This window comes from Ahaetulla prasina, chromosome 8, assembly GCF_028640845.1.
Source record: "Ahaetulla prasina isolate Xishuangbanna chromosome 8, ASM2864084v1, whole genome shotgun sequence".
NCBI lineage: Eukaryota > Metazoa > Chordata > Lepidosauria > Squamata > Colubridae > Ahaetulla > Ahaetulla prasina.
The window spans coordinates 81377793-81405743 of NC_080546.1; the positions used below are offsets into that span (position 1 = coordinate 81377793).

At 41.4% G+C, this 27951-nt stretch overlaps 1 protein-coding gene across 1 annotated transcript; it reads right to left on the reverse strand.

The window, feature by feature from the left end:
* Positions 1-2661: 2661 nt before the first annotated feature.
* On the reverse strand, positions 2662-27951 carry CCKAR (cholecystokinin A receptor). Its single transcript, XM_058193370.1, has 5 exons — positions 27831-27951; positions 23711-23962; positions 9298-9556; positions 4398-4525; positions 2662-3209 (listed from the first exon to the last, which is right to left on the reverse strand). The coding sequence occupies exons 1-5, from the start codon at positions 27949-27951 to the stop codon at positions 2662-2664; spliced, it is 1308 nt and encodes a 435-aa protein (XP_058049353.1).

Consider the following 27951-nt stretch of genomic DNA (forward strand, 5'->3'; position numbering starts at 1 on the left):
GACACTTCTTGGATAGGAAGCAAAATGTTTCCAGGGAAAAAAACCCAAGAAAGTCCAGTTGCTTGTTGGAAAAAAACACTTTTGGGCGAATAAAAACACCAGTGAATCTCACAAAGACCTGATTGAGAAGATCCCAATTCTGGAATCTAAAACTGTAGGTATCAAGCAAGTTTAGTTTCTCTCTCCATCCTCCATGTAGGCCAGTGGTTCTCAATCTTTATAGTGCTGCGACCCCTTTAATACAATTCCCCACGATGTGGCGACCCCTTTAATACAATTCCCCACGATGTGGCGACCCCAACCGTAAAATTATTTTCATTTTGAATTTATTGCGCCTGAAGCCGTCTTGGCTAGCAACCTGAACTGCTTGCGATTGCCTTGAGGACGGAGGCATTAAAGCGGAGACTCCTCCCCTATTAAGTTTATGGCGCCTGAAGCCAGATTAGGCTAGCGATTGGGAGTGATTGCAGCTGGCTTGAGAGGGAGACATCAGAGCAAAGATTTCTCTCTTTTTTAATTCATCGCGCCTGAAGCCGAATTCGGCTAGCGATTTGAAGAGCCTGCAGCTGGCTTATAGAGTCAACCATTGGAGCGCAATTCTTCGACTCGCAAGTATACTTCCCATATTTCCGATGGTCTTAGGCGACCCCTGGCAAATTGTCATTTGACCCCCAACGGGGTCGCGACCCACAGGTTGAGAACCGCTGATGTAGGCGGAAAAGCCATGAAAGTTGCAATCTACCATGTATCAGAAGAAAGGAATATCAACAGCTCTCAGCTAGGCTAGCTAATAAAGCTTTCCTATCAATAGGGAATACAGGTAGTCCTTGATTTACAATGGGTTTGTTTAGTGACTGTCCAAGCTACAACGCTACCGGAAAAGTGACTTGTGACCGTTTTTCACAGTTACAACCTTAGCAGCATCCCCCATGGCCATGTGATCAAAATTCAGATGCTTGGCAATTGGTTCATATTTATGACCGTTGCTGTGTCTTGGGGGGGGGGTCATGCGATCCCCTTGTGCAACCTTGTGACAAGCGAAGTCAATGGTGAAGCCAGTTCACTTAACAACCAGGTTACTAACTTATCCAGTGCATTGATTCACTTAACGAGTGTGGCAAGATAGGTCATAAAATGAGGCAAAACTCACTTAACAAACGTCTCACCTAAAAAACTGAAATGCTGGGCTCCATTATGGTCGTAAGTCAAAGACTACCTGTATGTATGAACACTGGTTCTTGCTGCATCAATACCAAAGGTGAGGGGGTTATTCTTGTGTATTGATGGTGGGTTCTCTTGAACTGATCTAGAAGATCTTGCGTGGTGGTGTTGGCTAGAGAAGAATAAAAACATTACAATCAAACCAGTTCCTTGTTCCACCCCTGCTCTGAATCGAAGCTACATTAAATTGTCATCGAAAAATTGTCAGAGTATGAATCTTCATGGCCTGGAATAGATCAGCCAATGGAGACTGAATGGAGACATGGTAACAAGGTCAGCCAATGAATTGGCATAGCAACTAAGTCAGCCAATTGGGAGCTGAGACAGATTGGAGCCAGGGCGTGTCTTAGTCTGCAGCTTCTGAGTCTGTACTGAGAATTGAAACTGAAAACAGAGTGTGAACTTGTCTGCTCTGCTGAAATGAAACTAACTGTTCTTTCCTGCCTTGTGCTGTAACTGCTACTACGTTGAAGAAGAATCTTCTTCTTCAATGCAATTGGTCTTGTATATATATTCTTGTATATAAAGAAGCTTCTTATTGAATGAATCCTGCTTGAATCAGTCATTCTGGATTTGATTTTTGCAAGAAACTCTGACAAAAATGGAGCTATGGTGAGGCACTTGGGGACTTCATTGTTTATTCCCAAAACATGAAACTCTCTACTTTCCCAAATAGCTATGGCATTTTTTAAAAAATCTCTGTCGTTCCATTATCTTCAGGCAGTTAATTTGGAGGCACTCAAGCCCAGCTGCAAAATGAATTAGGAAAGAAAAGTATGAATGAATTTTACCCTTCCTCTGATGGAGTATTTTGCCACAGATTATGGCACTATGACACTGGATTTATTGAACTGGCCTTTCAAGAATCCTACCGGGGAGGGGTGGGGAGGAGATCTTTGATCAATGAGTATGCCATTCATCTCCCACTCCTATCTTTCCCAATTGTCTTTGAAATACCCTGTTTCCCTGAAAATAAGGCATCCCCTGATAATAAGCCCAATCGCGCTTTTGAGTGCATGTGCTAAAATACGCCGTCCCCTGAAAATAAGCCCTCCCTGAAAATATTTAAACACATGTCCAGCCAGTCCCTGCCATTTCCTCTGGTTAGGGTTAGGGAGACAGAGCTGGAAATCAGGTAAGATGGCAAGAGGAGCCCCGTCTTGCTCTACATGCCTCAAAATAATAAGATCTCCCCAAAAATAAGACCAAGCGCTTATTTTGGGGTTCAAAAAAATATAAGACAGGGTCTTATTTTCGGGGGAACACAGTAATAACAGAATAACAGAGTTGGAAGAGACCTTAAAGGTCTTCTAGTCCAACCCCCTGCTCAAGCAAGAAATCCTAAAGTACCAAACTATTTTTAGATGATGGGAGGGCTTGATGCACGCGGGTGAAGGCAGGAGTTGCGATGCTTACAATGTTCTTCTCCTGGTCTTCCAATCATGGAGGGGCAGCCATGTTCATGTGGGTGTAAGAATATCTGGAAAGGGATGCTCTGGTTGTCTTTCCTTCCTCGTCCTCTCCCATCTCCGCTCGGGCCGCTGGGAGGCGTGGCTTGGCGCAGCAAGTGAAGGTGGCGAGAAAACCCAGGCGGAAACGCTTATTCATGAAGCAATAGACGATGGGATTCACGCAGGCGGAGGTGTAGGAGAGCAAATGGATGAACGAGATGGGAGCTCCCGAGAGGAGGAGCTGAGCAGAAGTGGAATCAAAGGCCCTCCAGGTGTTGACGCTGAAGATGGGCGTCCAACAGATGAAGAATAAGATCACAATCACGATCAGCATCCGGATCACTAGCTTCTTGGCCATCAGGTTAGCTGAGGAAGAGCTGCTCCTCGGACGGTCAATCTTCTGGTTGTTGCTGCAGGAGCTGATGGACGAAAGTTGACGAAGGGGGATCTGCTGCTGCTGCTGCTTCTTGTTCTTCTTCAAATAGCAACCATCCCCATCGTCGTACCTGCCTCTGCTGCTCTCACTAGCTTTCCTTTCTGCAGGTGGAAAACAGGATCAATGAGATCATTAAGCGTTCAAAACAATTTGGCCTCTTGGCTTCCAACCCTAATCCTTCCCATAGCGTCTCCCCTGATTCCTTCACAGTCGGGGGGTTTCCTTAAAATGTCGTTCTCCTGGGGTAAACTTAAACTTTATTTTATTTTGACTTATTTGCATCCCACCTTCATTATTTTTTACAAATCACTCAAGGTGGCGAAGGTACACAATATTCCTTCCTCCTCCTATTTTCTCCCACCACGACAATCCTGTGAGGTTCGGCTGAGAGTGAGTGACTGGCCCAGCTGGCTTTCATGCCTAAGGCTGGACTAGAACTCCCAGTCTCCTGGTGATTGGCCCAAAGTCACACACACACACACACACACACACACACACACAGACAGACAGAGAGAGAGAGAGAGAGAGAGAGAGAGATGTATAGGTAGAGAGATAGAGATATAGCTGATAGATATAGATGATACATAGAGAGATGATACATAGATAGATAGAAGATAGAAGATAGCTAGATAGATAGATAGACAGATGATAGAGAGCTAGCTAGATAAACAGCTAGACAGATAGTAGATAGATAGATAGAGGATAGATAGATAGACAGAGAGAGACAGAGAGAGAGCGAGCTGATAGGTAGGTAGGTAGATAGATAGATAGATAGATAGATAGATAGATAGATAGATAGATAGATAGATAGATAGATAGATAGATAGACAGATAGATAGATTGATAGATAAATAGATAGATAGCAGATAGATAGATAGGTAGATAGCTAGCTAGCAAGCAGATATTAGATAGCTGATAGAGAGATAGAGAGATAGATGATAGATAGAGAGATGATACATAGATAAAGATAGATAAAGATAGAAGATAGATAGATAGATAGATGATAGATAGATAGATAGATAGATAGATAGATAGATAGATAGATAGATAGATAGCAGATAGATAGATAGGTAGATAGACAGCAGATATTAGATAGATGATAGATAGATAGATAGATAGATAGATAGATAGATAGATAGATAGATAGATAGATAGATAGATAGATAGATAGATGAGAGAGAGGGGGGATACATAGAGATACATAGACATAGACATATCACTGTTTGTGCTTGTACATGACAAGCTATTAAGACAGCAAGCGAATGGACCAATTCAGTCATCAGGATTACCTCGAGAAGATTTTCTGTTGCTTGCATCAAATTTTATCCCTCTATAGAGCTCCAGGGAGATTAATCCATACGCTATCATCATTACGATCCCCGGGATAAGGAAAAGGATGAGGAGTTGGAAAATATACCTGGGAAAGCCACAAGCAAAATTTAGATCACCAGAAAAATCACATTTTCCTACCCTGCCTCTCAGCAAACCCGATTCCCAACACGCTTCTACCACCCCTAGACTTTGTTTTAAAAACGAGAGTAGCAATTTTAGGAGCTGATATTTCCCTTTGAGATGGGCGGTCTTTGTGGACTTAATTTTAGGGAGAAATAAATCAGAATGCAGTCAAATGAATACTAGAACACATGTGATTTTTAAAAATGATTATAAACTAATGATAAATACATGATTTTTTTTCTTTTTTGGTTTGAAAGGTTTTTGCTGCTTATCCAAGTACAGTAGTGGCCAAAATTGTGGAAACCTTTTGGGAAAAGTGTATTTTCTAAAACTAGCTAATATAAATTTATATATAAATATAAAATTATATATCAATGGAAAGATAATTTAATCAAGAAAGTAATGCAATAACTTTTATGAAGGATTTGCTATTAGAATAGCAGTTACAGTATAAAGAAGAAAAGTGAAACGTAGAAAAAACAAGATATACAAAAATTATCACTATGTCAGTTAATACTTAGTTGGGTAACCTTTAGCATGAATTACGGCCTTATGACGTCTTCCCATGGAGTGAACCAAGTCTTTTAGTTCTGCAGCTGTTATAATGTGAAACCAAGATTGAATGATGGCTTCTATTAACTGGGTTTTATTACTGGGTCACTTCTGACTAACAAGTTTCTTTACCTTGGCTCCATAGATTTTCAATTGGGTTAAGGTCTGGGCTATCCCAAGCCATTCCAGCACTGGAATAGGATTATCTTGAAACTCCCCCCCCCCAAAAGTAGTTATTAGCCATCAAACTTCAAAAATACACTTTTCCCAAAAGGTTTCCACAATTTTGGCCACTACTGTAGCTTCTTTGGTCTTAGCCAGTTGACTAGAGGTTCTCCAGATATATCTACCACCACTGAGGGAAGGCTTTTCCATCTTAAATGGATTCCTTCACTCCTCCCTCAGACCATCTCAGGGGTGAAATGCTCCCGGTTCAGACCGGATCGCAGGATCTGGTAGCAATGGGGTGGGTAGTTTGGAGAATCGGTAGCAAAAATCCCTGCTCCCCCCGCCACCACCCATGCCTCGCTATTCCTCTTCTCTGTCCGTAAAGCGCTCGGTGGTGATATAGCTGCAAACGGCCTTAAATGACTGCCGCGGCACTTCAAAGGGCCCCACTACAGCTGATCAGTGCTGTAGGCAGCGTAGTAGATCGGTGCTTCTATTTTTAAAGAAGGTAGACCGGTACCTCCCAAAAAAAGGCAATTAGTAGACCGGTGCCTCTATTTTTAAAGAAGGTAGACCAGTGCCTCCCAAAAAAAGGCAATTAGCAGACCGGTGCCTCTATTTTTAAATAAGGTAGACAGGTGCGCTCCCAAGTTTTGTATACTTTATTATTTTTATTATTTATTATTATTGGCCATGCCCATTCAGTCACCTGACCCCCAAGCCACGCCCACCAATTAAGTCACGCCCACAGAACCGGTAGGGAAAATTTTTAGATTTCACCCCTGGACCATCTATCTACTCTATCCAAAATCTGAACTTTGTGATCCTCAAAAGAATGTCCAATTTCTTTTAAGTGAATAGAGAGGGAGGCCTCAAACAGAACCTGTCCCCTGCTTTTTAAATGCTGCTCTTGCTCAATGCCCAGGAAGATCAACACCACTTCACATGTTCTCCAGGGAGGCCAAATTTAATGACCCACCTAGGAGAAAGGATTTAGAAGCAACAACTCTTAGTCCTCCGCCTACTCACCTAACAAGCATATTCAGATTAGGCGAGAAATGCAACCACCCTGGAGACATCTCTCGGGTTCGCTCTAACCAAATTGCTCAGATGAAGAAGCTACTTGGAGAGCCAAGTCAGGCAAACAATCGGCAAACCACACCCCAATCAATAGCAATAGCCCTTATATACTGCTTCATAGCCCTCTCTAAGCAGTTTCCAGACTCAGCATATTGCCCCCAACAGTCTGGCTCCTCATTTTACCGACCATGGAAGATAGAAGGCAGAGTCAACCTTGAGCCAATAAGGAACTACCCAAGAGAAAACTTCTCCATAAACACTGACAGAGCAAACTATTGTACTAACCAGAGCATACAAAACATTTGCCAGACCTATTCTTGAATACAGCTCACCTGTCTGGAACCCTTACCACATCTCTGACATTAATACAATCGAACGCCTCCAGAAATATTTTACTAGAAGAGTTCTCCGCTCCTCTGAAAACAATAAAATACCTTATACCACCAGACTTGAAATCCTGGGATTAGAAAACTTAGAACTCTGCCGACTCCGACATGACCTGTGTTTAACACACAGAATCATCTATTGCAATATCCTTCCTGTAAAAGACTATTTCAGCTTCAATCGCAATAATACAAGAGCAAACAATCGATTCAAACTTAATGTCAACCGCTTCAAACTTGATTGCAGAAAATATGACTTTTGTAACAGAGTTGTTAATGCTTGGAATACACTACCTGACTCTGTGGTCTCTACTCAAAATCCCAAAAACTTCAACCAAAAACTGTCTACTATTGACCTCACCCCATTCCTAAGAGGAATATAAGGGGCATGCATAAGAGCACAAAAGTGCCTACCGTTCCTGTCCTATTGTTCCCTTTCATTATATCAAATTAATATAGTTGTTGCATACTTTTGCTTATACATATATTTTTCTTTTATGATGTGTTGTTGTTTTATGTCGATGTTTACATATACTGTTGTGACAAAATAATAATAATAACTAACCAGTGGTGAAATTTTTTTACTACTGGTTCTGTGGGTGTGGCTTGGTGGGCATGGTGTGGCTTGGTGGGCATGGCAGGGGAAGGATACTGCAAAATCCCCATTCCTTCCCCACTCCTGTGGGAAGGATATTGCAAAATCTCCATTCCCACCCCACTCCAGGGGGAAAGATACTGCAAAATCCCCATTCCCACCCCACTCCTGTGGGAAGGATATTGCGAAATCTCCATTCCCATCCCACTCCAGGGGGAAGGATACTGCAAAATCCCCATTCCCACCCCACTCCAGGGAAACGATACTGTAAAATCTCCATTCCCACCCCACTCTGGGGCCAGCCAGAGGTGGTATTTGCCAGTTCTCTGAACTACTCAAAATTTCCGCTACCGGTTCTCCAGAACCTGCTGGATTTCACCCCTGGAACAACCCCATCTGGCCTGCAAGAAAGCAACTAAGCTCAGAGAGCATCAAGGATGCCATAAATACATTTTTTACATTTACTTGTCAATGACTGGAATGATAGTTGTTTTAGATAAGAAAGAACTCAAAATTTCCGCTACCGATTCTCCAGAACTGGTCAGAACCTGCTGAAACCCACCTCTGTGTAAATTGTATTAATAAATGGATCAGTCAGCACCTATTATTTTAAAAACAGGACAGCCCCCCCCCTCAAAAAAAAAAACCTCAGGATTTAGTCCATGAACATTTTTCCCAGAACAAATATCTCCTTCTTTGCTATAATTATGTCTGTTTTTCTAAATAAAACCAGCAGAGGAATTTTTGGAAAGTTTATTATTATGGGGCTATTTCTGACTTGAAATATGAAATTATTGTAGAGCATATGAAGTAATAATTTTAACATAATTGTTTTTCTTTCCAGCACTGTCATGATTAACAATCAGGATATCATCTGAAGGAAGAAGGTATATTACAGAAAACACCTCTCATTTGAGCTTCAGTTACAATTATAGTTGATTAGTCTGGCATCTTCGGCCAGCTCACCAGTCCTAAATAAGGGATGCGGTGGCTCAGTTGGCTAAGACTCTGAGCTTGTTGATAGAAAGGTTGACAGTTCAGCGGTTCGAATCCCTAGTACAGCTTAACAGGGTGAGCTCCCGTTACTTGTCCCAGCTTCTGCCAACCTAGCAGTTCGACAGCATGTAAAAAATGCAAGTAGAAAAATAGGGACCACCTTTGGTGGGAAGGTAACAGCGTTCTGGCTGTTACCTTTGGCATTTAGTCATGCCAGCCACATGACCACGGAGACGTCTTCGTACAGCGCTGGCTCTTCGGCTTTGAAATGGAGATGAGCACTGCCCCCTAGAGTCAGGAACGATTAGCACATATGTGCAAGGGGAACCTTTACCTTTACCTTTAGTCTGGCAACTTTGGCCAGCTCACCAGTCCTAAACACTAAGTAATATTGTCTCAAACAAATAAACACATTTTTGACTAATATTCGTGCCGCAGGTTTGATTTAATATCACACAAAATCCAAAACAGGGTAGATGATCATTTGAGTTGTTATTATAGAAAACTGCTGAAGAAATATGGGTCTATTTTTTTTAAAAAATTATTTGTTGAAGATTTCAGTGAGTAAGCTTCTAAACTTTGCTGTAAATCTGGAAAGATACTCATGACTGCAAAACAGCTGTGTTATTTATTTATCTGAAAAAGAAGGCTACGGCACCCAATAATTTGTCTACGTGGCTGTCTAATTTGACAAGGAATATGGTAATGAGTGAGTGTGTGTGTGTGTAACAGAGAGAGAGGGAGGGGGAGAGAGAGAGAGAGAGAGAATAATAATTGATTACTACTTATGTGCAACATTGCGCTATAGTTATACAGTTAACGTTGTAATCGAGACATCAACTGTTATTGCAATGGTATTTTGGTTCCACCGAAATCACAGATCATTGCGCTTTCCACAATTTGACAGATTAAGACAAATGCCTTCCAAAAAAACCAAGGACCTATGTGGCCCACTCTTACCAGGATTGCTCGATCACTGTGCTTGGCCAATTAATACGACACTTGGATACGGTGCTGTTAGGAAGCGCTGACGGCACTAGCGTGCTGTAAATTGGGTATGGCGTCATGATGACGAAAGACAGGCACCATGTGGCCGCAATTACCTTCAAGGCGTGGGATTTGGTCTGCCAGACACGGGACTGTAGGGGTTTGCATATGGCACTATACCTCTCAAGAGAGATGGCCACCAGGCTAAAAGTTGATACGCTCACTGAGACACCTAGGTGGGAAGGAAAGCAGAAATAGAAGAAGAAAATTACTGGCCTCATTGTTTACAATCTTAAAACCAAGACAGAAGAAGGCAATGGAGCAGCTGATGTGTCTAGTAACAGCCAATTTAAGTTCTAACTCCGGTTTTACACCACCGATGGGAACTTCTGGTGGAGCTGCAGGTTCTGCTGTGCTACAGTTCTCAACATCTATGGAGCTTCTCAGTCATCCAGGTTGCGATTGTCTCAAAGGTGCTTTTTCAAGAGGCAACTGGACTTCCTTTGTTTTTCTTTGAAGATGTTTCGCTTTTCATTCAAGAAGCTTCTTCAGCTCTGACTGGATGGTGGGGAACGGAAGGATTTATACTCCCTTGCAGGCAGCTGGTCGTTTGCATTCTTTTAGAGAGTCATTGAAGGGGACGCGGTGGCTCTGCTGGCTAAGATGCTGAGCTTGTTGATCGAAAGGTCGGCAGTCAGCGGTTCGAATCCCTAGTGCTGCGTAACGGGGTGAGCTCCCGTGACTTCTCCCAGCTTCTGCCAACCTAGCAGTTCGAAAGCATGTAAAAAATGCAAGTAGAAAAAATAGGGACCACCTTTGGTGGGAAGGTAACAAGAGTTCCATGCGCCTTTGGCATTTAGTCATGCCGGCCATATGACCACGGAGACGTCTTCATACAGCGCTGGCTCTTCGGCTTTGAAACGGAGATGAGCACCGCCCCCTAGAGTTGGGAACAACTATCACATACGTGCGAGAGGAACCTTTACCTTTAGAGAATGATTGAGGCCACCTCAATGCTAAAAAAAAAAAAGCTGATTGGCAGGTAAATCGGCCTCCGGGAATACCCCCAGTCAGCTGTTCCAGAAGTGAATTTTAGCAACATGTTCCTTGGTTGTGAGCTCTATGTCTTGCTTTTTTTTGCTTTTTTTCCCGCCTCTGAAACTTCTGAAACTCTGTTTCAGAAAAAACTTTTTTTAATGCCTCTGAAAACCTCTGAAACAGCTTCAGAAAAAAAGCCTCTGAAGCTCTGTTTGGGGGCTTCTTTTCTGAAATTTTGTTTGGAGGCTTTTTTTCTGAAGCTCTTTTTGGGGGCTTCTTTTCTGAAGCTTCGTTTCTGATGCTTTTTTCAGCTTCTGAAACCTCCATTTGAGAAGCTGGGTGGGGCTACATTCGGAATATAAAACACACCCAGATTTTCACCCTCTTTTTGTGGGAAAAAAGGTGCGTCTTATACTCAGAAAAATACGGTAGTTTTTTCTATAATTGTAAATCTATGGAAGCCAAATTATATCCCCCACCATTCTTTCCATTTGGAGAAAGTTTGAAGTATCGTCAAGAAGCTTGGTACTTTTTAAATAGCGCAAAAAAAAAAAGCGAAGGAACTAATTAGAGACACCAAAGATTTTCTGATTAATCAAAAGCAAACCTTCATCATGGAAAATTTGGATGTCTGCAGAGATACTAATGGATCACCTGAACATTCATTTCATGAATTGTGATCAACATCAACTGAACCATGAATCTATTTTAAGAATGGAAGCCTTATTCATTCTTCATTTTTTTATCGACTTCAGCCCTTTTCCTACAAAAAACATTTCTCTATAACAAGGGTAGTCAACCTTTTTATACCTATCGACCACTTTTGTATCTCTGTTAGTAGTAAAATTTTCTAACCACCCACCGGTTCCACAGTAATGCGCCGTGTATCGTCGTCTGCGCATGCCTCTCGCGCATCGTGGATTGGGTTTGGGGAGGGTGGCGCCGTCTACCAGCTCTGCTTGTCTGTTACAGCTGGGTGGTGTGTGGGGAGATGCGCGAGCTATTCTGAGACGAGGCTCTTTTGTTTGCGGTCGCACTATAGCGCCATTTAGTTTCACTTACGTAACGTGAATTAAACTTATGCGCGGGCGATACAAATAGTATATTTTCAGAAATTTAAATTGTCCCGGGGAATTTTATGAAAACCTAATGAAAATGTTTTTAAATAATGCTATGAAATTTTTTTAAAAAGTCAATTAAATTTTTTTAAAAAGGAAAGTGCTTCAGTATTGAACAAAACCCTTACCGCCCACCATGAAAGCTGGATCGCCCACTAGTGGGCGGTAGGGACCAGGTTGACTACCACTGCTCTATAAGGCAAAGCAATAATGCTTATTCATATAACATGCTGGCCAAAGCATTACATTTTTGTTACCAACTTTGGTCACAACTAGTTATAGATGTGAAGGAGATCAGAGGTGAACGGCTTACACTTCCAATAGTTTTTAGGACACAAAAGAGAATTGGAAATTGTAATTGCCAACGAAAAGGCCTTCCCAAAACAATTTCAGCCGGTCCATTGTGTGAGATTTGGGAGTTTCATAAACACTTGAAAGTGAAATTAGGAAATTATATCTAAAATTAGGCATTCTTCCAAAGAAAGCTGGATTCTCATACATTGGAGGCAGAGGTGGGTTTCAGCAGGTTCTGACCAGTTCTGGAGAACTGGTAGTGGAAATTTAGAGTAGTTCGGAGAACTGGTAGTAAAAATTCTGTCTGGCCCCGCCCCCATCTATTCTCTGTGTCCCGAGTCCCAGCTGATCGGGAGGAAATGGGGATTTTGCAGTAACCTTCTCCTGGAGTGGGGTGGGAATGGAGATTTTACAGTATCCTTCCCCTGCCACGCCCACCAAACTATGCCACACCCACCAAGCCACGGCCACAGAACCGGTAGTAAAAATTTTTGAAACCCACCACTGATTGTAGGAAAGGCAACCTATTTGGTGGAGGAATGTTAGAAAAAAAGGCAGAGACTGGGTGTGGAGTCAAGAGAGGAATTAGCTTGGAGTCATTACGTTCCCATAAGCCAGGCGTGTCAAACTCAATTTCATTGAGGGCCACATCAGGGTTGTGTTTGACCTTAGGGGTCTGGGATGGGCATGGCCGGGGTAGGCATGGCCAACGTGGGCGTGGCTAGCTCAACGTCATTCATGTTGGGGGCACTTGAGGTGGCAGGACTTCCCTCAGACCCTCCCTCACTCTCATTATAATCTTCCTTCCTTCCTTCCTTCCTTCCTTCCTTCCTTCCTTCCTTCCTTCCTTCCTTCCTTCCTTCCTTCCTTCCTTCTCTTCTTTTTCCTTCCCTCTTCATTCTCCTTTCTTCTTCCTTCCGCTCTTTCCTTCTTTTTCCTTCCTTGCTCTCTTCCCATCTTTTTCTTTTATTTTTCTTTCCTCTTTCCCTTTCTCCTTTCCTGTCCCTTCTTGCATGCTCAAATGCAAAAAGGGAAACATTTCTCCTTTCGTTTTGTTTTTAGTTTGTTTCGATAGCCCTCTGCCAGCGAAAACCAAGTCCGAGGAGGGGCTGCATGCAACCCTCCGGAGCTCCGTTTTTGCTGGCAGAGGCACGGTGGGCCGGTCCTTTGCTGTTTCCAAGAGGTCTAAGCACCCCATGGGCTGGATTTGGCCCCCTGGGCCTTGAGTTTGACACACCCCTGCCATAAGCAATCCAGGTCTAGCCCCTCTTGAATTTCATTAACTTACCTTGCGCTAATTTTATGCTGACCCTTTAGTTGACTAGGTTCTCATGTATAGCTTGAGCAATAAATCATCTTAAATGGAACTTAACATGTGGTCCTGACATGTCTTCACACCTGACAAGGAAGGGCTTAAACAGAGATTGGAAACTCGGTGTTTTAGATTACAACTCCCATCAGTGTTTTATGCACTTCGTGGCACATAAAACCAATGAAAGACAGGTTGGATACAACGTCCAATTTACAACAGAATCCAATTTATAACAGAATGCAATTCCTTTCCCCCCTCTCCAAATTAAGTAACACTTTTTTAACCGCCCGGTGAAAACACGTTTGAAACAAAATGGAGATTAGTCATTTCACTATTGCAATATAATTTTCTTAAATTATAAATTTAATTTCCTTAAATAATTTCCATTAAAAAGGACAACAAAAAATGTTCTTTCTGCGCCAACTCAGTAAGCTCAAACTGCCCAAGGAGCTGTTGATACAATTCTACAGAGGAATTACTGAGTCTGTCATTTGCACCTCTATAACTGTCTGGTTTGGTTCTGCAACCCAACAAGACAGACAGAGACTTCAGGGGATAATTAGAACTGCAGAAAAAACAATGGCTACCAACCTGCCTTCCATTGAGGACCTGTATACTGCACGAGTCAAAAAGAGGGCTGTGAAAATGTTTAGAGACTTCTCACATCCTGGACATAAACTGTTTCAACTCTTACCTTCAAAACGATGCTACAGAGCACTGCACACCAGAACAACGAGACACAAGGACAGTTTTTTCCTAAACACCATCACTCTGCTAAACAAATAATTCCCTCAACACTGTCAACACTGTCAAACTATTTACTAAATCTGGACTACTATTAATCTTCTCATCGTTCCCATCACCCACCTCCTTCCACTTATGAATGCATGACTGTAACTTTGTTGCTTGTATCCTTATGATTTATATTGATATTGATTGTTTCCTGATTGCTTCTTTGTACCCTATGACTATCATTAAGTGTTGTATCTTATGATTCTATGTACTGTATGACTGTAACTTTGTTGCTGGTAATCCTTATGACTTATACTGATATATTGACCATCATTTGTGTTGTAAATGTTGTACCTTGATGAAGGTACACTGAGAGCATATGCACCAAGACAAATTCCTTGTGTGTCCAATCACACTTGGCCAATAAAAAATTCTATTCTATTCTATTCTATTCTATTCTATTCTATTCTATTCTATTCTATTCTATTCTATTCTATTCTATTCTATTTTATGCGGATCCAAGTTCTTTTGGGCAAGCAGAGTGTGAATTTTCACCAGATCTTTCCCAGTAAGACAGATCAGCTATTTGGCAAGTAATACCAAATTACATTTCCAGAATTTGTGGAAAGTAATTCAAAAGTCAAAGAAAGCAATAATGTCTTTTGAAAGTAAAAGGTTAATGCAAAGTCTATTCCAGCAAATCTTTTCCCTGAAACAAATAAGCAAAGAGCAGGAGGGGGAAAAAGCTACTTAATGAGATGTTTGGTATGCATTCTTACATAATTACATTCTTACATTTTTACAATTCTTTTAATAATTACAATTCTTACATTCCCTGCGTAACAGGAAAGATTCTTACAGAAATGGAGGTTAAGAAAGAAGGCTCCAAGTTAAAACAGGAAACTAAGATTAAACTAAACTAAATCAGACTAAACCTGACTATGTATTTTACTATTGTCTCAATCAAATCGATGTATCACTTAGATGTTTTATCTTGTTTCTTATTTCATGATGACAAGGAATAATAATTATTATTTTCAGGTGGTATCACCTCAAAGGAGAAACAGAATAACGTACAGTTTTACTATCCCCAAATCAATCAGAAAGATGTCAATTGGATCGGTGGTGGGTTTCAAAATTTTTTACTACTGGTTCTGTGGGTGTGGCTTGGTGGGCGTAGCATGGCTTGGTGGGTGTGCCTTAGTGGGCGTGTCAGGGGAAGGATGCTGTAAAATCTCCATTCCCACCCCACCCCAGAGGAAGGATACTGCAAAATCTCAATTTCCTCCCAATCAGCTGGGACTCTGGAGACAGAGAATAGATATGGGTGAGGCCAGTCAGAATTTTTACTACCGGTTCTCCGAACTACTCAAAATTTCCGCTACCAGTTCTCCAGAACTGGTCAGAATCTTCTGAAACCTACCTCTGAATTGGATCATATCGACCAGATTAATTTAGGGCTGCAATTATGGGTCATAGACAACAATAGTTAAGGTGTTAAGATGTTGTATAGGCAGATGAAAAATCGGATGAACAAAGGAAGACCCAGTCCTTCAATTCAAGGTTTTGAATTCAGCTTCGCCCTCCATTTTCCATGTAATATTTTGGTCTAATACTTTGAATATATGATTATAGGAAGATAATGTGCTGTGAAAGTTGAACCATAAGGAAGGCTGAACGCCAAAGAATCGAGGCCTTTGAACTCTGGTGCTGGAGAAGACTCCTGTGAGTCCCTTGGACTGCAAGGCAATCAAACCGGTCAGTCCTAGAAGAGATCAACCCTGACTGCTCTTTAGAAGGTCAGATCCTGAAGATGAAACTGAAATACTTTGGCCACTTAATGAGAAGGAAGGACTCACTGGAGAAGAGCCTAATGTTGGGAAAGATTGAGGGCAAAAGAAGAAGGGGACGACAGAGAATGAGGTGGCTGGATGGAGTCACTGAAGCAGTACGCTTGAGCTTAAATGGATTCTGGGGGATGGTAGAGGACAGGAAGGCCTGGAGGAACGTTGTCCATGGGGTTGCGATGGGTTGGACATGACTTCGCAACTAACAACAACAACAATGTGCTGTTAAGAACATTAAGCCATTGCGAAATTATGACTGATTATGCGTCCCTCAGACTGATGGGTCAGCTAGAGCTATGACTTCAAGCCTATTAAGTTTCATCTGTGTGTTTTCAGGAACTAGCTATCATTTGATGAGTAGTTTATTGAACAAAGAAATCATTTCAGTTCCTTGAGATCTTTCAGGCACAAAAGATGAGGTCCACGTGTGAAGGTCCAATTAAACTGATTTATTTACTCATGCCTGTGCATAGGAATCTCCTCAAATAATGGGAAAGATGGTGGGAAGGGAGGGATAGAATGGTGGCCCTAACTACAAATCAAAACAAGACTAAAAAAACGATCAAGAACAATTCAGCATATATGAAAAACAATTGGAGTTGGATAAAATTTTATTAGGAACAGAAGGAAAAATGATTACAAAATTATACAAATCTTTACTAAGATATAAAATGGAGGAAGAAGTTGTCTCTCTCTCACAATACCTGACAACACTGTATCAACAGTAGAAACCTTCAAATTTCTAGGTTCTATCATATCGCAAGATCTAAAATGGACAATTAACATCAAAAACATCATCAAGATTGTTGGGGGCAATAAAAGTTGACTTTGTATATAATATACAAAATGGATGAAGACTATTGTTTAACACAATTTAAGCCGCCCTGAGTCTTCAGAGAAGGACGGGATATAAATTCAAATTTAAAAAAAAAGGACAACAAAGACTGTTCTTTCTGCGCCAACTCAGAAAGCTCAAACTGCCCAAGGAGCTGCTGACCCAGTTCTACAGAGGAATTATTGAGTCTGTCATTTGCACCTCTATAACTGTCTGGTTTGGTTCTGCAACCCAACAAGAAAGACACAGACTTCAGAGGATAATTAGAACTGTAGAAAAAATAATTGCTACCAACCTGCCTTCCACTGAGGACATGTATACTGCACGAATCAAGAAGAGGGCCGTGAAAATATTTACAGACCCCTCGCATCCTGGACATAAACTGTTTCAACTCCTACCATCAAAACGACGGTATAGAGCATTGCACACCAGAACAACTAGACACAAGAACAGTTTTTTCCCGAAGGCCATCAATCTGCTAAACAAATAATTCCCTCAACACTGTCAAACTATTTACTAAATCTACACTACTATTAATCTTCTTATCGTTTTCATCACCAATCTCTTTCCATTTATGACTGTATGACTGTAACTTTTTGTTGCTATCATTAAGGGTTAAATTGCAACCTATGATCATCATTTGTGTTGTAAATGTTGTACCTTTGATGATTTTTTTTTCTTTTATGTACACTGAGAGCATATGCACCAAAACAAATTCCTTGTGTGTCCAATCACACTTGGCCAATAAATTCTATTCTATTCTTCTATTCTATTCTTCTAAAAGAAATAATGATTAGTTGGGGAAGGAATTTTGGCCACAGCATAGAATTAGAACATTGGGACAAACTAAGGGAAAGGGACTACAAACTCACAACAGCATGATATTTGTGTAACTCTTATCCTGCAGCGAATTGGCCGTGGCAACTTGGCCACGGTGAATTGTCATAGACCCTGTTGAAGGATAGTGATGCAAGTCAGCAAACTAAGCCACACCCCTTTTTATGTAAATGTGATGCTTGTTAAAAAGGTGTGGGGCTTTAATCACGCGGGATCAAAGAATTTGCTTTTATTCTCTCTGATTGCATCCCTGGAATGTTTTGTAATGAACATGTTAGTGGATGTGGCCAATTCAGACAATCAAGAACTGTTGTTTAACTCTTGTTGCATGGGGGTAAAGAAGGTATGCTTAGAATGCTGAAGTTACAAGACTTGTTACAGGATTTTGAAAATGTAGTTTGTGGGAATAAAGAAAGTGAACTGTGAAAGCATAGACCCCGACAGTTAGGAGATAGATAGATTAGATCGATTAGATAGATCGATAGATAGATAGATAGATAGATAAATGATACATACATAGATAGATAGATGATAGATAGATAGATAGATAGATGGGTGGATGGATGGATGGATGGATGGATGGATGGATGGATGGATGGATAGATAGATAGATAGATAGATAGATAGATAGATAGATAGATTAATAAATATTTCCATTCATCAATATCTCCATCCATTTAGATAGCTGGCAAGCTGGCTAGCTGGCTGGCTGGATGCATGGCTGAAAAAATGGATAAGTGGATTGGCTGATTGGTAGATGATAAATAGATTTAGGCAGATGTGTGTGTGTGTGAGAGAGAGAGGGAGGGAGCGGGGAGGGAGGGAGGGAGAGGGAGAGAGAGAGAGAATGTCCTTCCTGTCAAAGGACATTCTCAAAGTCAAAGGGACTTTGACTTTGAGAATGTCCTTTTTCAAACTCAAAGTCAACTGTCAAAGGGAGAGGGAGAGAGAGAGAGAGAGAGAGAATGTCCTTTCTGTCAAAGACTACTTCAGGTTCAGTTGCAGCAATACACGAGCACACAATAGATTTAAGCTTAATGTGAACCGTTCCAATCTTGATTGCAGAAAATATGACTTTAGTAACAGAATTGTTAATGCCTGGAATGCACTACCTGACTCTGTGGTCTCTTCCCAAAATCCCCAAAGCTTCAACCAAAAACTGTCTACTATTGACCTCACCCCATTCCTAAGAGGTCTGTAAGGGGGGGGGCATAAGAGCACAAACGTGCCTACCGTTCCTGTCCTATTGTTTCCTTTCGTTATATCCAATTAATATAGTTATTACATACCCATACTTATATATATGCTTATATATTGTATAGTTATTTCATGCTTACGCTTATATATACTGTGTGACTAAATAAATAAATAAATAAATAATAAAAAAAGAGAGAGAGACAGAGACAGAGACAGAGAGAACTGCAAACAACAAATGTGTTCCCAGTTTCTGATCACCTGCTTCATAAAGATGACATCATTCCTGATTTACAATATATAGAAAATGTTAAACTCTCTTTCATACGAATGCTCCGGAAAAGTTAGCAAATAACCTTCCACATTCAATGAATTTTATAAGAAAGAAAAGTGCCTCATGAAGTTTTGCATAACCGGATGGGCCCTTTGTCCAAAATAGTATAGGATCTAATAGATTTAAACTTAATGATCTATATTATATTATATTATATATTAGATCTAATAGATCTAATAGATTTAAACTTAATGTCAACCGCTTTAATCTAGATTGCAGAAAATATGACTTCTGTAACAGAATCATCAGTGCTTGGAATACTTTACCTGACTCTGTGGTCTCTTCCCATAATCCTAAAAGCTTTAACCAAAAACTTTCTACTATAGACCTCACCCCATTCCTAAGAGGTCTGTAAGGGGGCATAAGCGCACAAACGTGCCTACCGTTCCTGTCCTATTGTTTTTCTTTTCTTCTTCCTATATATATGCTTATACCTCCTTATATTTACTCATATATGTGTTTATTTACTATATAATATTTTGTATGATTCCTACATATATTGTTGTGACAAAATAAAATAAATAAATAAATAAATAAATCTGCTGCTTGTGCAGAGGCTTGGACGAGACAGAAGGACCTCCAAGGTCCCTTCCAAATCTGTTACTCCATTATTCATCATGCAAATGACACAAACGGTGTGGTATTGACATGATTATAAGCATGGCATCACTTCCCCTGCCTGATGATGCTCGTAACAGGTGCTTGCCCACTGTCACCTTCTGATGCATTATTTTTTTGCAAAATTCTGTATCTAGAAGATCATTTTATTTATTTATTTTATTTATTTATTTTGTCACAACATTATATATAAGCATAAGCATGAAAGTAACTATATAATATATAAGCATATATATATAAGCATAAGCATGCAATAACTATATTAATTGGATATGAAAGAAAACAAAAGGACAGGAACGGTAGGCACGTTTGTGCTCTTATGCACACCCCTTACGGACCTCTTAGGAATGGGGTGAGGTCAATAGTAGAGAGTTTTTGGTTAAAGCTTTGGGGAGTTTGAGAAGAGACCACAGAGTCAGGTAGTGTGTTCCAAGCATTAACAACTCTGTTACAGATGTCATGTTTTCTGCAATCAAGATTGAAGCGGTTAACATTAAGTTTAAATCTATTGGTTGCTCTTGTATTATTGCAATTAAAGCTGAAGTAGTCTTTAACAGGAAGGAAATTGCAATATATGATTCTATGAGTTAAACACAGGTCCTGTCGAAGGCGGCGGAGTTCTAAATTTTCTAAACCCAGGATTTCAAGTCTGGTGGCATAAGGTATTTTGTTGTATTCAGAGGAGTGGAGAACTCTGCTTGTAAAATATTTCTGGACACGTTCAATTGTATTGATGTCTGAAATGTGGTCCTTTAAAAAATGAATCTTGCAGAGAGTCGTTAGGATTGTTCCAGGTTTATAACCAGCAATCATCCCTGAAATGACTGTGTGACAGACTGGTATCTTTCAGAACCTTTAAAAAAAAATTAAAAACTTCCTTCTCTTTGACGACAGAAACAACTCTGTATAATATCACATTTTTTGTCTAGGTAGGGATCTCCTAAAATGAGTTATCTAGCAAATAAATCAGCAAAAGGAGACTAATATTTATCTAAAAGCTTCGCAAAATTAGACAGCCATAATCAAATCTAATATTACACAATCCAGATGTCAAGGATCCAATGACAGACGCCTGAACCATTTTTCTTACATGCAAATGTGAGGAGGAAAAAAAGTTGATAGAAACGCCTCCTAATTTATGTTTTGATTAACAACAAACATTCGGTTTATGACATTTACTGTTATAAGAGATGCCACTTTGCTTTCCAGCGTCATGAATGAAAGAAAAGCAGTTTTGTTTGGAAAACATAGATGAGGGGGAAAGTATAATTTTCAACGTCGACGTACTGCCGTTTGAAGACATAAAATTTAAACGACCATCGAAGTGTTGAGGCAGCGAACGAGTCATTTGCAAATGGTGTCTTCTCCTATATTATATATTCCAAAAGGTTGATGATGCTATAAATGTCATATTTGATATATTTCCTTATATATCCGGGGGGGGAATCTTTTTTTCTTTTGAGGGTTTTAGATCTGCAATTACCTTTGAGTTGTTGAGTTGTTACTTTTATACCCTACTGTCTTTATTTATTGTCTCATCAAAAGTGTTTCCCTTTTTCCTGAAAAAGGACTTTGCCTTTGGGTTTTTATTACAGGTTTTTTTTTTTCCAGGAAAATAGGATGATCCTCCTGTACAGTGCAGGTACATCTGTGACAAAAAAGGTCATAAAATGAGACCAAAGTCACTCGACAAATGTCTCACTTAACAACAGAAACATTGGGCTCAATTGTTAAGTCAAGGACTACCTGGACCTGCAAGAAACCTTAAAACGCACACAAAAAAATCTCTTGTCATTTATATTAACTCTGTTGTTTTTGATGTCCCAATCGCATGAAATTTAAACATACGTAAGTCTAGGACGATCCTTGCAATCCTATAAACTTAAATCCAGTAGGAGAAAAGTGCACTTTAAATTGCATAAATTTTGTTCATGGAAGAAATAAAATGATGTTTCGTTTAGGTAAAACTTCCATGGCTCGACTAAGACTTCTTCAAACTTCAAACGTCATTCAAACTTCCGTTTTTCTCCAAACTAAACTTTTCTTCCAAACTAAATATTGGCTAAAAAACCCTTTGCCACAGCCCAGCCCAAATTAGATACTGTTGGATCAGTGGTGAAATCCATTTTTTTTTTTTTACTACCAGTTCTGTGGGTGTGCTCCAAACCCGGAGCATTTCACCCCTGAGTTATGTAACTATATAGGAAGCATAGAAAGGTGTCTTTGGGTTGGAGAAGGTTACGAGATCCATACCTCGAGATTCCACATTAACCACAAATTTCTCTTTCGAGTAGCTGTTTCTCCTATTCGTTCTGGAGGTAAGTCAGAAGCAGCTGTGCATTTTGGATTTGCTAGAAGAGCCCAACAGTTATACAAAGAATTGATAAGTCCTTCTTGGCCATGCAAGTACAGGTCCTCCTTGACTTACAACCATTTGTTTAATGACTGAAGTTAGGACAGCAAGGGAAAAATGATTTATGGCTCTTTTTCACAGTTGCCTCCCAATGGTCACATGATCAAAATTCAGATGCTTGCAATCGGCCTATATTTATGACTGTTGCAATGTCCCGGTGTTCAAGTGATCACGTTCGGCGACCAGTTAACAAGCAAAGTCAATGGGGAAGCCAGATTGACTTAACCATCGTGTCGCTAACTTAATAACTGCAGTGAATCACTGAACAACTCTGTCAAAAAAAAAAAAAGGCCGTAAAATGGGGCAATGCTCCCTTGAACGACTGTCTTGCTTAGCAGTGGAAAATTTGGGGTCAGTTGTGGCCGTAAGATGTGGACTACCTGTAATCCATTAGAAGATGCCATGTTTATTTAGCCAACAACTCAAGATGGACAATTATGGAGCTGACAATAACTCGGTAGCTCAGGGGTGCAAAACTCGATTTCATTGAGGGCTGCATCAGGGTTGTGTTTGACCTTGGGGCGGGAGGGCGGCGGGGGCATGGCCAGGGTGGGCATGGCCAACTTGGCATCATTTGTGTCAGGGTGCTTGTGGTGGCCTGAGCGCTCTGCCAGCGAAAATGGGCTCCTGAGCTCTGTTTACAGCTGTGATGGCTTCCTTCAACCCCTGCCAGCAAAAATGGAGCTCAAGAGCTCCGCATGCAGCCCTCCCTAGCTCAATTTTCGCTGGCAGAGGCACTGGGACAGTGGTGGGTTGCTACCGGTTCGCCCCGGTTCAGGCAAACCTGTAGCAGTGGCGGCGGGACGCTCCACCCACCCATCTGGACGTCATCAAATACGACGTTCTGCATGCACAGAAGTGGCACGCATGCAAGCGAACCAGTAGCAAAGGTAAGTGAAACCCACCCCTGCACTGGCGGGGTGGTGGTGGTGAGCCTACATTGTTTCCAGGGTAGCTGTTCTGTCTCTGTCCTCACTTTGGAGTAACGAGCTGGCCTACAGCCAGTGGGTTCACGGCTCCTATCAGTCCTGGCTGAGAAAACGGAGCTGCCTGCCAGAAAATTCAAACAGATTAAGACTTCAGCTCACTTCGACACGTTTCAGCTAATTTGCTTCCCATGGAACTGAGAGCAGTCCCAAAGCTCCTTATATATCCCTTTGATGACGCAGCCTCTCTAATCTTCTGAAGCACGGGTCGATCCAGGCTTGATTAGTATTATTATCAGTTGCGTCTGAAGGTGTAGACTGAGGAAGGGAGGAATCAGGGGATGTCGGCCTCATTACGTCCTCCAACTGGCCTGGTTCTGGCTCCTGGAGCCGGGCCAAAGGAATCGGTGCTTCTGAAGTAAGCCTTACTGGCCCTTCCCCCTCACTCCGCGGTGTGGCCGCGGTGTGGCTCAGGCTGTAAGAAGCCTGTTATTAAAACACAGCTGCCTGCAATTACTGCAGGTTCTAGTCCCACCAGGCCCAAGGTTGACTCAGCCTTCCATCCTTTATAAGGTAGGTAAAATGAGGACCCAGATTGTTGGGGGGGGGGGCAATAAGTTGACTTTGTATATAAATATACAAATAGAATGAGACTATTGCCTTACACAATGTAAGCTGCCCTGAGTCTTCGGAGAAGTGCGGGATATAAATGTAAAAAAAAAAAAAACTCTCAGAGTCACTTTTGGGCATGGAGCCAGGTTCGGGGGCTGGAGCCACAACAGTAACCCGTCAGGCCAGGTCTAAGCAACCCCCGGGCTGGATCCATCCCCCGGGCCTTGAGTTTGACACCCCTCCCCTAGCAAAACAAGGACAATTCTGCAGACTCACCCATGAAATAGCTGGTAATTTTGCAGAGGGGGCTCCCAAAAATGAAATCCTGTAGGAGGTTGGGGATCAAGGTGAAAGGCATGCAGAAGAAGCAGAGCATGAGGTCGCTGATGGCCAGCGACAGCAGGAATAAGTTGGTGACTGTCCTTATCCTTTTGTTTCTGATCAGCACCGTGATCACCAAGGTATTCCCCAGGACGCTGAGTAAAAAAATAAAGGAATAGAGGAAGATCCGTACCGTCTGGTCCAATTCTGCAAGGTAAAGTGAATAATCATCAGAATTGAAAGAAGCATCGTGTGGAAAAATCACATGCTAAGGTCCTACTAAGGGATAGAAGCCAGTGGTAAAATCCAAATTTTTTTACTACCAGTTCTGCGGGCGTGGCTTGGTGGGTATGGCAGGGGAAGGATACTGCAAAAATCCCCATTCCCACCCCACTCTGGGGCCAGCCAGAGGTGGTATTAGCCGGTTCTCCAAACTATTGAAAATTTCCACTACCGGTTTTCCAAACTGCTCAAAATTTCCGCTACCAGTTCCTCAGAACCTGCTGGATTTCACCCCTCAGCAGGGACACCTCTGGATTTCTTCGAGGGCCAGATCAGTGTTTCAGTAGTTCTCCTTCATGGGTCAGCTGAGGGGGGAGGGGGTGAAATGCCTCCTGCAGCAACCTGCCGGCCAAAACGGGGTGGCCCCTTACCCTGTTTTGGCTGGCAGGATGCTGCAGGAGGCCATCTAGGCTGAAAATGTGGTGTGGAGGGGCCCCGTGCCCTGTTTTTGCTAGCAGAGTCACCATAGATTTTCAATTGGGTTAAGGTCTGGGCTATTCCCAGGCCACTTCAGCAGTGGAATACGATTATCTGGAAACTCCCTAAAAAAGTGGTGTTATTAGCCATCAAGCCTCATGTTCTGTCTCCTTCCCCACTTCAGACCCATGAGCTGGCCTTTAGCCAGTGGATTCACGGCTCTTATCAGTCCTGACAGAGAAATACAGCTGCCTGCCAAAGTTCAAACAAATGACTTACGGAGCAAGACTTTCAGCTCTTTTTGAAACGGATCAGCTAAACTTTGCTTCCCGTGGAGTGAGAGCCGTCCCAAAGCTCCTTATATATCTTGTGGGGTGGGGCTCCTGCCCCACTTTTCCTTTTGATGACGCCGCCTCTAATCTTCTGAAGCGCGGGTCAAACCAAACTTGATTATTATTATCAGCTGGGTCTGAAGGCGTAGCCTGGGGAAGGGAGGAATCAGGGGATGACGGCCTCATTACATCCTCTGACTGGTCTGGTTCTGGCTCCTGGAGCCAAGCCAAAGGAATTGGTGCTCCAGAGGTAAGCCTTACCGGCCCTTCCCCCTCACTTTCGGAGTCACTTTCGGGCATGGGGCCAGGTTCGGGGGCTGGAGTCACAACACTTCAAAAATACAATTTCACAAAAAGGTTCCCACCATTTTGCCCACCACTGTAGAAAGGAAGCAGTGAGGCAAGCAATGCCTCCACCGCGAGTAGCTTGCTCTGAATCCTCCTTAAGAGTGGGGCTCCTACAATTGAAGGAAAGGGTCTTTTCCACATCTTTGCTCCCACCCGTCGTTTCTTTCTATTGCCAGCGCAGTGCATCAGCTAGAGGTCTTCTCCACTCCAAAACCCACGCGCAATGTCCGGAAACCATCGTTAGCAGTTACGGAGTACCAAGCGTGAGCTTTGCCAGTGGTTCAAAATAAAAACGATATGAAGGGGACGGATGACATTTGAAGAGAAGAAGAGATCAAAAGCAGGTGGAAAGATGAAGTAGACGTGCTCCAAGTGATTTCTCTCCAGTTAGATCCTGAGCAACACCAGTTCGCTCAAAAGAGGGGAGCATGATAAATAGAGGAAAGGGCTAATCATGTATCTCGCTTGATGCTGCTCTCCTACAACTTCTCTCTAAGTCTTGCCTGCCTACCTACCTACCTGCCTGCCTGCCTGCCTGATTGCAAATTTTATATTTGCTCTCAGCTTTCTGTCTCTGCCCCAAAGAATTGAGAAACAATGACGTTCTAAGTTAGTGGAACTGGTGAAGAATAGAATAGAATAGAATAGAATAGAATAGAATAGAATAGAATAGAATAGAATAGAATAGAATAGAATAGAATTTTTTATTGGCCAAGTGTGATTGGACACACAAGGAATTTGTCTTGGTGCATATGCTCTCAGTGTACATAAAAGAAAAGATACGTTCATCAAGGTACAACATTTACAACACAATTGATGGTCAATATATCAATATAAATCATAAGGATTGCCTGCAACAAGTTATAGTCATAGAGTCATAAATGGAAAGAGATTGGTGATGGGAACTATGAAACGATTAATAGTAGTGCAGATTCAGTAAATAGTTTGACAGTGTTGATGGAATTATTTGTTTAGCAGAGTGATGGCCTTTGGGAAAAAACTGTTCTTGTGTCTAGTTGTTCTGGTGTGCAGTGCTCTATAGCATCGTTTTGAGGGTAGGAGTTGAAACAGTTTATGTCCAGGATGCGAGGGGTCTGTAAATATTTTCACGGCCCTCTTCTTGATTCATGCAGTATACAGGTCCTCAATGGAAGGCAGGTTGGTAGCAATTATTTTTTCTGCAGTTCTAATTATCTTCTGAAGTCTGTGTTTTTCTTGTTGGGTTGCAGAACCGAACCAGAAGTTAACAAAAGAAGGGGCAGTAATCTTATACAAGGGACTACCACAAAGAAGAGGGAGTCAAACTATTCTCCAAAGCACCTGAGGGCAGGACAAGAAGCAACGGGTGGAAACTCATCAAGGACAGAAGCAACTAAGAAGAAATTTCCTGACAGTTAGAACAATCGATCAGTGGAACAGCTTGCCTTCAGAAGTTGTGAATGCTCCAACGCTGGAGATTTTTAAGAAGAGATTGGACAACCATTTGTCTGAAGTGGTGTAGGGTCTCCTGCTTGAGTAGGGGGTTGGACTAGAAGACCTCTAAGCTCCCTTCCAACTCTGTTATTCTGTTATACAGAGTCCGGTGCAACCTCCAGACTATCTCTGGTTGCTTTCATTACCCTCTAAAATACCCTCTGTATTTTAGAGGGTAATGAGGGTAAATATAGTTTATCAGCCTATGTGCTCCTTTGATTGCTTGTCGTGTTATTTTTGTAACACGCTCTATGTTTTTTTAAGGGGTTGATTTGCTAGGCTTGGAAAATGTTATTTCTACTTATTGCACCACGATGCAGCTAAACTTTAAAGTTTTGCCATTTTTCTATGATTCTGTTAGCAGGAGACTAATACATAATTGCACGTTTTAACAGGAGTGGTTAATTCCCCCCCACTTACCTTTTAGAGTATTTTCATTTGAATATTTTAACTTAATTCTCTTAGATCTTTTTGATCCTGCCTTGCAACTTTTAATATTTCCGGTAGTTTAAGCTGAACATTAACGGACTTTGTTTCTACTTTTCCTCTTTCCCTGATCCACAAATGTCATTTTTCACACGGTGTGACTTGAAAACCTTCACAAATTGTTTACTTTAGATTAGCTACCGGTAGATTCCTCCTCCTCCTTCTTTTTTTAAAAATAATTTTTATTAAACCGTTTTTAAAATGTTTTGACAGTTTTCTTCTTTACAGCATTTCTGCTTCGGTATACATCATTCTATATCTCCCCACCCCTACATCAATTTTCCTTTATCTATACATGTGGTTTCATTATCTTTTATACATATTAACATATTAACATACTAGATTGTAATCATTCATTTTGCGTCGTACCTATTTGTACAGATTTATTACTGATTTCTAACTCCTAACTCTTCTTCGTTTGATCTTTTCTTAACTTTTACATCTATCCTCTAACTATTTACATTCATTCCATACCATCTAATACTCTGTTTCTCCTTTATCTTTTATTTCTGTTGAAAATCTGTCCATCTCTAGAATTTTTCTCATCACATTTAGCTCTGGTGGTATAATATTATTCTGCCAGTTTTGGGCGTCCACTATTCTAGCTGCAGTTATAATATGTAATGTTAGATATTGCAATTTTTTTGCTGGGTGGGGGGGTCATGATTGCCTGTGAGTATTCCTAGTAAAAAAAATAATTCCAGTAGATTCCTTTTTATTTTTCGAATAACACTCACCTTTAAAAGTCCGGGGAGAGTGGTTCAAGCAGAAAATGGTGTAATTTTCCAAGTCGAGTTCGCAGAGGAGGGCAGAGATATTGGCGCTGAGCTCAATCAGACTGTCATTAAAGATATCCAT